General features: G+C 55.5%; 6 protein-coding genes across 6 annotated transcripts in view; all 6 read left to right on the forward strand.

Moving 5' to 3' along the window:
• Positions 1–473: 473 nt before the first annotated feature.
• On the forward strand, positions 474–2,810 carry ABB37_03852 (putative mitochondrial putative metallo-peptidase, Clan MA(E), Family M3; the record flags this gene model as incomplete). Its single annotated transcript, XM_015801319.1, has 1 exon — positions 474–2,810. Exon 1 carries the CDS (start codon positions 774–776, stop codon positions 2,808–2,810), a length of 2,037 nt encoding a protein of 678 aa, XP_015659939.1. The 5' UTR covers positions 474–773.
• An 811-nt stretch (positions 2,811–3,621) lies between these two features.
• Positions 3,622–4,858, forward strand: ABB37_03853 (putative mitochondrial hypothetical protein). The gene has a single exon (XM_015801320.1). It carries the CDS (start codon positions 3,721–3,723, stop codon positions 4,207–4,209), a length of 489 nt encoding a protein of 162 aa, XP_015659940.1. The 5' UTR covers positions 3,622–3,720; the 3' UTR covers positions 4,210–4,858.
• Positions 4,859–5,244: 386 nt separating this feature from the next.
• On the forward strand, positions 5,245–6,320 carry ABB37_03854 (putative chaperone protein DNAj; the record flags this gene model as incomplete). The annotated part of the gene is made up of 1 exon (XM_015801321.1): positions 5,245–6,320. The coding sequence occupies exon 1, from the start codon at positions 5,433–5,435 to the stop codon at positions 6,318–6,320; it is 888 nt and encodes a 295-aa protein (XP_015659941.1). The 5' UTR covers positions 5,245–5,432.
• A 567-nt stretch (positions 6,321–6,887) lies between these two features.
• ABB37_03855 (transmembrane amino acid transporter protein- like protein) lies at positions 6,888–9,669 on the forward strand (the record flags this gene model as incomplete). Its single annotated transcript, XM_015801322.1, has 1 exon — positions 6,888–9,669. The coding sequence occupies exon 1, from the start codon at positions 7,327–7,329 to the stop codon at positions 9,667–9,669; it is 2,343 nt and encodes a 780-aa protein (XP_015659942.1). The 5' UTR covers positions 6,888–7,326.
• Positions 9,670–10,135: 466 nt separating this feature from the next.
• Positions 10,136–11,731, forward strand: ABB37_03856 (putative mitochondrial Mitochondrial N(5)-glutamine methyltransferase MTQ1; the record flags this gene model as incomplete). Its single annotated transcript, XM_015801323.1, has 1 exon — positions 10,136–11,731. One exon carries the CDS (start codon positions 10,136–10,138, stop codon positions 11,729–11,731), a length of 1,596 nt encoding a protein of 531 aa, XP_015659943.1.
• Positions 11,732–12,268: 537 nt separating this feature from the next.
• The window catches only part of ABB37_03857 (hypothetical protein), a gene marked incomplete at its 3' end in the record, with an annotated part of 2,089 nt that continues 1,896 nt past the window's right edge, over positions 12,269–12,461 (forward strand). Inside the window, exon 1 of the mRNA XM_015801324.1 lies at positions 12,269–12,461. This exon is cut by the window's right edge and continues 1,896 nt beyond it.

Genomic DNA, 12,461 nt, shown 5'->3' on the forward strand with positions numbered 1-12,461 from the left:
AGAGCACACACACACGCGCACACATACGCAGAGATAGAGAGACGCAAACACTCGCTCCGTGTTCGCCGCAGTGCTGGCTGTTTTCTGTGATGATGTCCTCGCCTTACGAGTGGGACAGGTGAGCGTCACAGGAGATAACTGTTGGACGCACTTGTCATGCTTTCGGGGAGTGCGGCCTGCGTACGAAAGCGGTAGGCAAACGGAATAAATCGAGGAGGAAATGCCAAATTTCAGCCAGACGCAGCTGAGGGCGATGGAATTCAACAACAACAAAAAGGCCGATCCCAACCGAACAAAAACGAAAAGCATTTAGTACGCATTCTTTCATTGGGTGCCTTCTCTCTCAACTTGACTCCCCTTCGCGTTTTCTTCTTCCTCATATACATATATTATTTTTTTGCTCACCCACTCGCTTTGACTCCTCCCAATGACGCTTACTGTGTCGACACATGTATGGTACTTCATCCACGCGAAGCTTCACAGAAAGGAAACAAGGCGCAGCGCTGCGATTGAACGTTTCCTTTGTGTTTCCTTTCTTTTTTTTCCCTTTCGCCCTGCAAACGTACGCGCATTGAGCGTTCAAGAAAGCTCGATTGCGCTGCTTTTGCGCGAAGAGAAGAGAGGCAAAGCCCAACACCGGCAGTATCGCCGCGTTGAATTAGAATTTCGCGTGCAAGCACAAAGACGACGCATTTCTGCTCGTACCGACTCTTCGATACACACAAGCACACACACACGGCGTTTAAGGAAAAGGAGCCAAAGACCCCACGAAGATGCTCCGCAGTTTGCCTTCACGTGCTGCGCGCGCGTACTGCACGCCGAAGGCCGTCGCGATTACCGCGAACTTTGGTGCGCGTTTCTTGAGCACCACGACGGCTCCCACGACGGCTCCCACGACGGCAGCACCCAAAGAGACCACCTACGGTGTCGTGCCGGACATTCCGAATCTCAACTTTCTTTCCAGCCCCGACAACCTGCTCGGTACCGTCGATGCCACGGTTGATATCTGCGAAAAGATGCTGAAGGCGGTCCCGAAGGCGCCGACGCCGCAGGCGAAGCACGACCTCATCGATTCGACCAGCAATGTCCTGTGCCTCCTGCTAGACCCCTGCGAGTTTGTGCGTCAGATCCATCCTGATGAGAAGTACAAGCGGACGGCCTCCCTGGCCTTCCAGAAAGGGTACGAGTACATGTGTGAGGTCAACTCACGGCGCGAGCTGTACGACGTGATCAGGGAGCTGGATAGCCCAGTAGGCCGGAAGGGACTGTCTCCCGAGTCGATCCGCAACGTGATACAACTGAAGCGTGACATGGAGAACAACGGCATCCACCTGCCCGACGTGCAGCGTGCCAAAGTGACGGAGATGAACATTGAGAAGGAGGAGCTGGCGATGCGGTTCTTGACGGAGCAGGGCTCTGCGAACCCTTTTGGTACCCTGCGCTACCTGCTGCAGTGCCGCTACGAGCTTGCCCAGACCCTCGGGTTTGAGAGTTTTGCGGAGCAGCAGCTGCGCGGTACGATGTTAGAGAACCAGGAGAACGTGTGGCACTTCTTGTGCAGCATCGCCAGCAAGTATCGCCCGCAGGCGGAGGCGGAGATGGACCGCATTCGAAAGAACGTCGGCGAGGTGCGCAACCGTGCTAACATCACCGACGAGTTTCGCGCACGCGTTTCCGTATCGATGCGCCGCGACGCCGAGCCGGAGACGGCGACGGAGTACTTCTCGGTGGCGAACTGCATTCGTGGGATTCAGTGCCTCTGTTCTGAGGTGTTCGGTGTGAAGCTGGAGGAGGTGCCGTTTAACCCCGAGGAGATATTCAACACCAGCGCCAAGAAGTACCACGTGTTCGATGAGGGGAAGCAGTTCCTCGGCGTCATTGTGCTGGACATGTACATGAACGAGATGAAGTACTGCCAGGCGGGCCACCTAACGCTGCAACTCGGCTGTGTGCCGCACGCCGACGCGCTCGCCACGGTCGGCCTCGTGCTGCCGAAGCGGCAGTACCCCGTCGTGGTGCTCACTGCCAACGTCGGCGCGCTGAAGCCGGTGCAGCGTCGCCCGGACGGCACCTACGACGACGAGGCCACGTTGATGCAGCCGCACGAGGTGACCACCGTCTTCCACGAGTTTGGCCACGCGATGCACACCATCTTTGGCCAGACGCAGGTGCAGAACCTTGCCGGGACACGGTCCAGCATCGACTACGTCGAGACCTTCTCGCAGCTTTTTGAGCAGTTCCTGACCTCCCACGAGTTCCTCAAGCTGTGGGCCCACCGCATTAACACGCGCGAGCCGATTTCCTTCGACATTGTGCAGAAGCGCAACGACGCGGCGAACATGTTCAAGCACCTGGACATGCTGGACCAGGTGGTGCTCTCGGCGGTCGATCAAGCCCTACACGGACCGCAGCCGCTGACGGTGTACTTCCCGCACGGCGATCAGGGCCACGTCGGCAAGCGCACCTTAGGCGATATGGGTGACTTCGGCCGTGGTGCCTTTAACATGGCGAAGGCTCTCATCCAAGTCGCCAAGCCGCTTTCGGTGGCGGAGCCGACAGAGACGGGGGTGCTGACCACGCTCTCCTTTGAGCACCTCTCCGGCTACCCCGCCGGCTACTACGGCTACCTCTACAGCCTGAGCGTGGCGCGTCGCATTTGGACGAGGAAGTTCGAGCGTGATCCGCTGAACCGCGCCGCCGGGCGTGAGTTGGTGGAGAAGGTCATGTCGCACGGCGCGGCCTGCGACCCGAAGGAGACGATCGAGAAGTACCTCGGCGATGATCTGATGGACATTGACATTTGGGCGTAAGGCCATCTTGAGGCGAGGAGGAGCATAGACGAAAGAGAAAGAAGAGGCCCCCTTTTTATGTGTTTGTGGATGCGTTGTGTGTTGGGACGCTGGATGCTTGCTGTCTTCGTCGTTTCTACCTTGTTTACAGAGAACTACTAAGTGTTTTCTTTTTTCCTATTAATCAGCGCTGATTGCTGAAGGCGGCGAGGGCTTTTGGTGAAGCTGTGGCGTACATCTTTCTCGTTTCTTTTTCTTTCTTACGTGACCACATTGACTCCGTGCCATCCACCACCCTATTCACGCCCAGTGTTCCTCTTCTGTTATTCTTGCTTAGTTTGAAAGGGGAATCCTCAGGAGGAGGTTGCGCTTTACACACACACTCTTTTGTTTAATAAACGCGTTTGAAAACACACACGTAGTAAAATCCATCAATGCCACTTGGGTTGGTCCTGGTGATTGGCGGTGCAGCGAAGGAGAAGTTTTATCGGCCTTGAAAATTCTCCGCATTTCCGAAATGCGACGACTCTGCGTGTTCAGAAAACAGGACCCTTTGAAAGAAAGGATTCAAAAAAAGGAGTATAGGGATCTGTTCTGTTGAAGCGCTTATCGTTGGCGCAACAGTGCAATGCTTGTCTATATCAAAACCGCAAGGTTGACGCTCAAAACAGAGGAAATGAACAGTAAAGCGGCTCGATTGCTACTGCATGGCTAGTGAACAGTTGTGGCGGTACTCTGCCGAACGCTCTTGCTCTTACTTTCTTTCCCTTCTCTCTGTCTTACATTACCCCTCCCCCAAACACAACATGCTCCACACTGCGGACCTCACTCTAGCTTTGACCCTTCTCGATCTGCTCTCTAGCGTGTCTTTGCCGCCCAAATTCATTCCGCCCTTCGGATTGCCTTTTTTTTTCTCTTCTTTTCATTCATCATGATGCGCTGCTCCTTCCTTCGTCTTGCGGCTGCACCCGCTGCTGCTGCTGCTGCTGGGGCAGCGACGGCGTCTAGCAATCCCAAGATGGTAGCGCTGCACAAGCTCCTCACCGGCGAGACGCAGTTCCGCGGTAACACTCCGTTGAAGGCGTGCAACATCGAGCACAACTTTGGCGCGAGCTGGCAGTCTGACATCGAGTCCTACGCGAAGAGCCTGCCGGCGGAGCAGAAGAAGGTGCTGGAGCGTCAGGTGGCTCGCGTGCGACTAACGCGGTACACGACCCGCGAACTCAGCCAATACTGCGGCGAGGGTCCGGAGCACTTGGACGCGGTAGCGCGTGAGACGAACATCGCCCAGGCAAAGGCGTACGCCGAGAAGCACGGCGCCGACAAGCTCGAAGCCTACGTGCAGGCGGAGGCGAAGAACGCCGGCTGGTCTGATGCCGACGCGAAGAAGTTTATCGACGCTGTGAAGGCTGCGAAGTAAGTCGCAGAGAGCCGGAGGTCAAGAAGCGTGTTGCGATAGCTGCTTTGGGAAGGAACGACGTGAGTGTGTTTTGTAGGCAGGTTACTCCCGCCCTCCCTGTATCTCGCGAGCAACGAGGGAGCGTGGAAGGCGAGGGTGTAACCATTGGAAACTCTGGATGGAAACTGAAAAGCGTGTGAAAGCTCTTTGTTCTCGCTTGGTCTTCTTTCACATATATATCCAGTGTTTTCCATTTTCTTTTTAAGGTAGCGAAACAGTAGGGAAAGCAGTAACGAGGGGTATGCGAGGGTGTGCTTGCCGTGAAAGGCATTTCGTGTCCAATTGTTCCGTGAGCACAGCTCGTTTGCTCGTCTTCGTTCATGTTTGTCCAGTCATTGGTGTTATGATCTTGTTCTTTTTTTTTCTTTCCACTCCCCTCTCTCTCTTTGTGGGACCTCCTCAAGCGTTTTGCTCACCATACCTTTTCGTTACCTTGGCGCCGTTGACAGCAGCGCTCATACGAGAAAGAGAGAGAGAGGGCGAGAAGGCGTCTCCCCAGCACTTTACTTTCTCTTCCATCTAAGGCGAAGAAGGGGGAAAAATGAAAAGCAAAAGACAAGAGAAATGCCAGTAACATCCACACCATTAGCATGACGTATACAATCAAATGAAGTTTTTAAAAGAAGAACAGATCAAGGCGGCAGCCTAGCCGGAGAAGCATCCTTTCTCTTTTTTTTTGCTTTTTTGAGCGGGCGGCCGTCTGTTTCGTCATGGTGACGTACCGGTAGCGTGCCGTGTTTTGTTTTCCAGCTGCTCGCGAGAGGCAGACGTTGAAAGCGTTGTACCCAACTGACGAGCGACTGCTGGAATCTGAAAAGAAAGCCTGGTCGTGTGGCAAACCGGTAGAATGTAGTATTCGCTGTCTAACAGGCATTCCGAGCTGCTCGGTTTTTATTGTTGTTAGCACACTCTCAAGAGGGCGATGCTCTTTTCCCATTTTCCGCTCCCCCGCTCTTCTCTTACTGCGCTGTCGTTTCTTGTGCTTTCCATTCGTGTAGTGTACACAAAAGAGACGGAAATATTCAGATGTATACTGCACATCTACACCATTAACGAACCCATACATTTGCTCTCACGAGAGTCTTAACGAGGACGGAAAAAGGTAAAGTTCCGAGAAATAGACCACACACCCAAACACCCAGAACGTTGACCGCCACCACGACAACGCAAAGCAGCTTCCTGAAATGCCCGCCATGGGCGCTACGAAGTTCCACCTGTACACGTCTCTCGGCGTGGCAAAAGATAGCTCCCTTGACGAGATCACGCGCGCGTACCGTCGGCTGGCCCTTCAATTCCACCCCGACCGCAACCCAGACGGCGTAGAGCAGTTCAAGGCAATCTCAAACGCCTACGCCGTCCTCTCCGACACCGATCGACGTGCCGTGTACGACGTGACCGGCTTCGTGTCGGACGCCGCGGGTGATGCGTCACACGCGATGACAGACGAGGCGACGCGGCAGCAGCGCTCGGCCGAACTCGCCGACCAAGTGCGCGACTTCTTTGCGGCGTACGCTGGCTCAGAGGAGGAGGTAAACGATGTGGTGAAGGGGTACGTCAAGTGTGATGGCAACTTTGCCAAAATGGTGCGGGAGTACCTGCTCTTTGACAACGGAGAGGCGAGCGAGGTGCAGCGTCTGCACCGTCTTGTGGAGAAGCTGGTGGCGGCGGGAACATTGAAGACGACCGCAGCCTGGCAGGCATCTAGCTTGCCAAAGAGCATTCTCAAAATCGAAAAGGCGATGCGGCGGGAGAGGACGGAAGCGGAAGAGGCCCTGAAGGAACTGGCTGGAGGACGTGCCCACCCATCGATGACAGCGAACGGAGGTGACGAAGACGGAAGCCTTGGCGCACTGCAGCTCGCCATCCGGCAACGTCAAGCGTCGTCGTATCAGTCTATGTTGAGCAACCTAGAAGCCAAGTACGTGACGGGCAAAAAGAAGAAGAGCAGCGCCAGCACGCGACCTCGTGAGGCGGAGCTGGAGGTAGAGGCGAAGAAGCACACGAATCACGGCAAGACAATGAGGCAGCGAGACGAGCAAACGCGAGGTCCTGCGAAGCGTCCAAGGCACTAACCGCGTGTGTGGAAGGTGTTTTTCATAGAGGAAGCATGCGCGACTGGTAGACAGAGCGACTCTGTTCATCGCTCCTTTCGCGTATCCGTTAATAGAGGGGCCATCACCTGAAGCAAAACCACTGAAATGGTGACCGAGACATTCGGTTGCGTCTCTCGGGGTTTTCATCGTGCTCGGATAACTGACTTTTTTGGTTTTCTCTTCTTCAACATCTCTTTCTTTCTTCAGTGCGGCGTCCAACAATTAAACATTTGGGAAAGGGAAAGAGTGTAGAATTATAAAAAGGGAGTCCGCTTATTTAAGGAGAAACGAATTCCACCTTCCTTTTGAAAGTGAAGCTAGCCTGGTAGGAACAGCGTCTCTACGCTGCCGGTTTCAGATATCTTTTTCTGGGAGGTAGAAGTAGAGAGCACCTCTTTGCCTTTCTTCTTGTGTTTGTACATCCCGAAAGACTTGCTGGGGCCTTCAAATAATAATAAAAAGGAACCACTTTTGCCTCAACTCCCATTTCTCCTCTCTTTCACTCTTCTCCGCATTTGCGGATGCGCATCACTGTTATTTTGCTACAGGATCCTACGTAGTTTTCGGCGTTTTACCTTATAACTATATTAACAATTCAAGTTCTACAACGCGTACCGCTTTTTCCCGTTTTTTCTTTTCTCCTGGTTTGGTCTTTTATCCACTTGTTCTTGTTTCTACTTTGCTATTTTTGCCCGAAAGGTCTTCTTAAACATCGACGGGAAAGTGTGTGTCTGCGTGTGCCTGACCGCATCGGGTAGGAGTTGCAGTGAACACGGCGGCATTTATATCGAGCCGTCTTTCATTTCTTCTTGCATTTGAGCATATTTTCATGTAACTGCCTCCTCCGACACGTGCCATCGGTTTGTTTTGCTTGCGTCGAAGCTGAAAGTCTTCTGCATCTTCCCGTGCTGTTGTTCATGCGTTCACCTCTTCTGCTTTCTCCTTTCTAAGAAAAGATTCATTACTGTATCCTTTCGACAACGAAATGAGGTCTGCGTCGTTCAGCGGGGTGCACGTCCATGACATTCGCGCCTCGCAGCGGCAGTCCTTCGCGGGACGCATCAGCCATCGCGTCGCCACTGGCCTCTCCTTTGCCGACCTATCTTTTCGCGAAGTACGCACCGGCACGGTGACCGGCACCACCATCAACACCCTGTGCAGCGTCATCGGTGCGGGTGTGCTCTCCTTGCCGCTGGCCCTGTACTATTCCTCCGTCTTTGTCGGTCTGGCGCTGCTACTGGTTCTCGCGTCGTTTGCGGCGTTCAGCGTGTACTTATTGGTGGTGGGCTGCGATGCCACGGGGCGCTACTCCATCACGGAGGTGGTGGCCTTCGCGCTGTATCCGCCGCAGCTGTGGGAGGAATACCTCTATCAGAAAGGGAAGGAACGTTCCGCGCCGTTGCCAACCGCGTCTGATGATGGTGATGGCAACGGTGCAGTCGCGCCGAGCGATGAAAAAGGTGACGGCAGCGACAGCAATGCCAAGGCTGCCCGGGCAACGGCAGTAGGGCCAGCCGAAAGCGGCTCCGCGCACCCATCAACGACGCAGCCAAACATGTCCGTTTCTCGCGATGCCGCGAACCCACCCGACGCCACGGCCGACGCGCAAGACGCGCATCGTCACCGTCGTGGCTGTCACCAGAGCCGCCACAGCGCTCGCAATGCGTCCTCATTGGGGAATGCCGATGGTGACGACCGTTTCAGCTTCCCTACAACGAGCGCCTACGCCGGCCTGCACGATGCCTACGCGCGGCAGGAGTGGCACTACCGCCGCTGCCGGCGCATCGTGACGGTCTTGATGGAGTTTGTGGTGTTCTGCAGCAACTACGGCACCTTGGTCATCTACTCTAAGGTGATTGCGGACTCGATGCCGCCGGTGGTGTCGTACATTACCCATTCGGAAGGTTTTCTGGTTTCCAAGTATTTCTGGCTTGCCGCGGGTGGGGTCGTGTTCTTTGTGTTGAGCTGTGCGCGCAACATGGAGGAGCTGAAGTGGTCTTCCCTGCTCGGCTTCCTCACCATCTTGTACATTGTCCTCGTGATTCTCTATCGCTACCACACGAAGCACGTCAGCGACTACCCCCACGTGGACCCGAAAAGCTACGGCAGCATCCATTGGATGAGCCTGTCTGTGAAGATGCTGCAGACGCTCTCGACCTTTGGGTTAGCCTTAAGCTACCACTACAACGTACCGTATTTTTACAAGGAACTGAAGGACCGCCGCCCGCGCTGCATGATGGGGTCGGTTGCCGTTGCCTTTCCAATCATCATTATGTGTTACGCGATGACAGGCTTCTTTGGCTACCTGACTTTTGGCAACGAGGTGGCCGACCGGAAAATCGGCGGTAACGTCGTGTCCAACTACCCAAAGGACGATGTGCCCATGAACATTGGCCGGCTAGGGCTCTTTGCGCACTTTGCCTGCGTCTTTCCCGTTGTGTCCATCTGCACGCGGCGCGGCCTGCACCGGCTGATGATGATCGGGCTGACGTGGGCGGAGCAGTCGGCGCTGATGCGCGAGGCGGCGGTGGCGGCCGGCGCCATCTTGACAGACGAGGAGGCCAGGCGTGACGGCGCCACGTCGCCCCCAGCCGCAGAGGGAGAGGAGCTACCAGGCGAGGCGTCATTCCTGCTGCACACGACCACCAACGCGCCGCCGCCCACCGGGTATGAAGTGTTCCCGAGCAGCTCGCTGGCCACCGGCCCCGCACCGACGGCGACCCATCCTCCCCTTGCTACTGCGGTGGCGGGCGGCGGCGGGGGCGGGGGATGGACGCCGGCCTACAACGCGGTGAGCGCAATGCATCACAACGCCGATGCCGACGACAGTGACGAGGCGTACATCTCTCCGCGCGGCCCACCCGGCACCGTCGACGTGGACCGCGACGTTGGCTCGCCCGACTTGACCACCACTCTTGCCATCGTGATTGAGGCGGCCTTTCTTGTCTTTACCACGGTGCTCATCGCGGCGACGGTGTCGGGCATCGACTTTGTCATTCACATCATTGGCACGCTCTTCAGCGTGTTTATTGTGATGGTGGCACCGGGGATGGTCGGGTGGTGCGTCTTCTCGCCCAACGGGCCGTTTGGCTCGGCGACGACTGCCGCGGCTGCCTACTCCACACAGCAGCAGCAAGACATCGATAACAGCGGTAACGCCGGGTCGACCGATGTGGCCCTCAACAGCGCAGCGTCGCGCTACCGCTTCATTCGATTGAAGCAAGCGATGTGCGTCGTGAACGCCGTTGTAGGTGTTTGCATCACTTGCATTGGAGTCGCGGTACTGGCGTACGACACGGCGAAAGGGCCTCACATGCCAACCATTTAAAGGCGCTTGTTTTTTCCGTTCTGTCTGCGGAGTAGATTTTTTTATTTCTTGGGGTGCTCTATTGCCATAGTACCTTTCCTTCACATCTTTTACGTGCCTGCTTCTCTTTTGTGAATCGTCGGGGTGAATGCAACCTGTGTTGTTCTCTCTTGTCCGCACAATCTGTTAAAAGCAAAGCGAAGTCCTACAGAAGTTTGTGATCCACAAAAGAGCACAGTTGGGACAAAACAAATGTGGAGTTTTCTCCGCCGCGCAGTGCGCATTGGATTTCGCTACAACTTCTCGAAAGATATGTGAATTGCTCGTGCGTTTCTTTATCCGCACCGTTCGAATTACCGTCCTCTTTTTCTGGCCCCTCTTTCACGGTAAACATCTTCGCCCTTGCTCCGCGGCTCAAGTTTGCTTTGCACCTTTCCACAAAGCCAGCAACGATCAGCGTAAGCGGACAGCGGTGGTAACTCCAATAATGCACGGCTCGTTCCCATCTCGCTTGCCGCAGTGGCTCCCGGAAGGCGCGGCAGGGGTGACGAGGCTGCCTCCTGCACCCACACGCTGCCCCGTTCGATCGGGGACAGCTGTCCCTTCTCGTTTTCGCCTGACGTTGCGGTCGTCTTGCAAAGGCACCTCTCTTTGCTGCCGGCGGTCGGCTGCGGGCGCATCGCTTATCTCTGCCACGACGCAACACGATCTTCTGCATCGCGCTGCCTCTGCGGCAACTATCACCTTCGGGGCGCGGCATATCTTGGACCCCGGCTACGCAAAAACACACGCCGTGAGATATGTGCCCGCACGTGCAGTTGAGCTGGAGGCGGAGGCGGGCGACGATGCCAAGGCGGAGACCCGCAACGTACCCAAGACAGCAGGAGAATCTCCATCCGTTGGCGACGGTGGGGCTGCGGCGGAACCCTCTGTGGTGGACTTCACGACGGACGATGCCATCGAGAAGCTGGACCGGCTGTGCCGTCCCGCGAACACCGACACGCAGTTTTTGTCGCTGCCAGAGCGGCGCATGTTCACCAAGATGATCTACGACAAGTTCTACAAGGACGAGGGCACCACCGTGATGGACCCTGCAATGCTGTACCAGGCGTCCTTGGAGGTTCAGTGGGTGGAGGAATGGATGGCGGGCGTTGCAAACGCAAGGCACCTCTCACGCGACGGCGCACGCCGTGCCGTAAAGACGGCGCTGCTAGAGCGAGTTGACTTGCACAAGCCGCTGTCGTACATTATCGGCTCGCAGCCCTTTTTCGGCTGCGACATCCACTGCGAAGAGCCCCTGTTGTGTCCGCGGCCGGAGACGGAGATGTGGACCCACTGGCTTGTCTACAACTACCTCAATCGCGTGCGACGCTCGTCTGCGACTGAAGTTGACAATACAAGTGGACCGCGGCTGAACGTTTTGGATGTGTGCTGCGGCACTGGTTGCATCGGTGTGGCGCTGGCGAAACACGTCCCCGGTGCGGTCGTCACGGCGCTAGATATCCTGCCGCAAGCGGTGACGGTGTCGCAGCAGAATGCGCAGCGCAACGGCATTCCGGACAGTCGCTACAAAGCGATCGAAAGTGATATGTTTGAGCACTTTCTCGAGCCAGGCAGCTCGTCTCCGTCCACTGCATCTGACACAACAAACGAGATCAGCAGCGCTGGCAAAGAGCCACCTGTAGCACAGGATCGACCGCTGGGCACGATGAAGCCGGAGTTTGTCGGCACGTTTGACGTAGTTGTGTCCAACCCGCCTTACGTGTTGCGAGAACAGTACGTCGAATTACCTCGCTCCATCACGCACTGGGAGTCGAAGATGGCGCTCGTTGGCGATGACTACCGCGAGTCGCGTCAGCATTTGTACTTTAAAGAGCTGTGCGTGCATGGGGCAAAACTGCTAAAGCCGCGTTACATGCGACCGGCCGCACTGCGTGACACACCAAACATGCTAATCGAGGTCGGCTTGCAGGCGCACATAGTTGCGGACTTGATGGAGAAGAGTGGGATGTGGCGAGACGTGAGCATCCACCTCGACTACGCGCAGCAGGAGCGGTGGGTCAGCGCCGTTTCAGCTCATTAAAGACCACAAACGAGGAAAGGGCGGTAAAAGCAGAAGGAATCGTCACGTTGAAATTTCTCTTCTCTTCGTTTTCTGGTTTTTTCTCTTCCTGCGGTTGCTGCTCACACCTGTGGTCGGTGAAGCGAAGCATGTGTTGTGGTTGCTCCGACGCCCAGTCGTTTCTCTGCCTAACGGCACTGGCTGTTCTTTACCTCGCGCGCCATCTTTCGATCCTTACCACGTTTCGCGTTGTGCGAAGCTAAAGACGTTATCGCCAAGAACACGACGAACCCCAATTTGCCCTTTTCTGGTTTGTAACCAAACCGCACCACAGTCGTTTGCGCTCGCCACACGACCAAGCGGGCAGCAAAACTATACTATTATGGCCTGTCCAACGCTTCGTCTGCGTCCGTTGCATTGGAAGAGATTCCGTTTTTAGGCGACATGTAGCGAACATCGCCGCCGACTCTATTTGTTGTTTCTTTTGATATTGTTGGTGCCGCTTTTCTTTTTGTATCTCAGCTGCTTTTTGATCTCCCCTGCCCTTTCTCTCGTAACAGCACTTCTCCTGCGTGGACTAAAATCTGCTTCACACTTCGTACGTGGCGGCGTGAAACAATTACGTGCGACCGATCCCAACGGAGCCCGTCGCCTTGGCAACCGCACCCCATCACGCATCTGCCTGCGTATATTTATAAATTATATATATATATATATATATATATATAGAGAGAGAGAGAGAGAGAGAGAG

The sequence above is a fragment of the Leptomonas pyrrhocoris genome (assembly GCF_001293395.1).
Source record: "Leptomonas pyrrhocoris isolate H10 chromosome Unknown, whole genome shotgun sequence".
Lineage (NCBI taxonomy): Eukaryota > Euglenozoa > Kinetoplastea > Trypanosomatida > Trypanosomatidae > Leptomonas > Leptomonas pyrrhocoris.

Excerpts from the sequence above, each read along its gene's own strand:
- ABB37_03853 (XM_015801320.1), top strand. The coding sequence starts at position 3,721 with ATGATGCGCTGCTCCTTCCTTCGTCTTGCGGCTGCACCCGCTGCTGCT.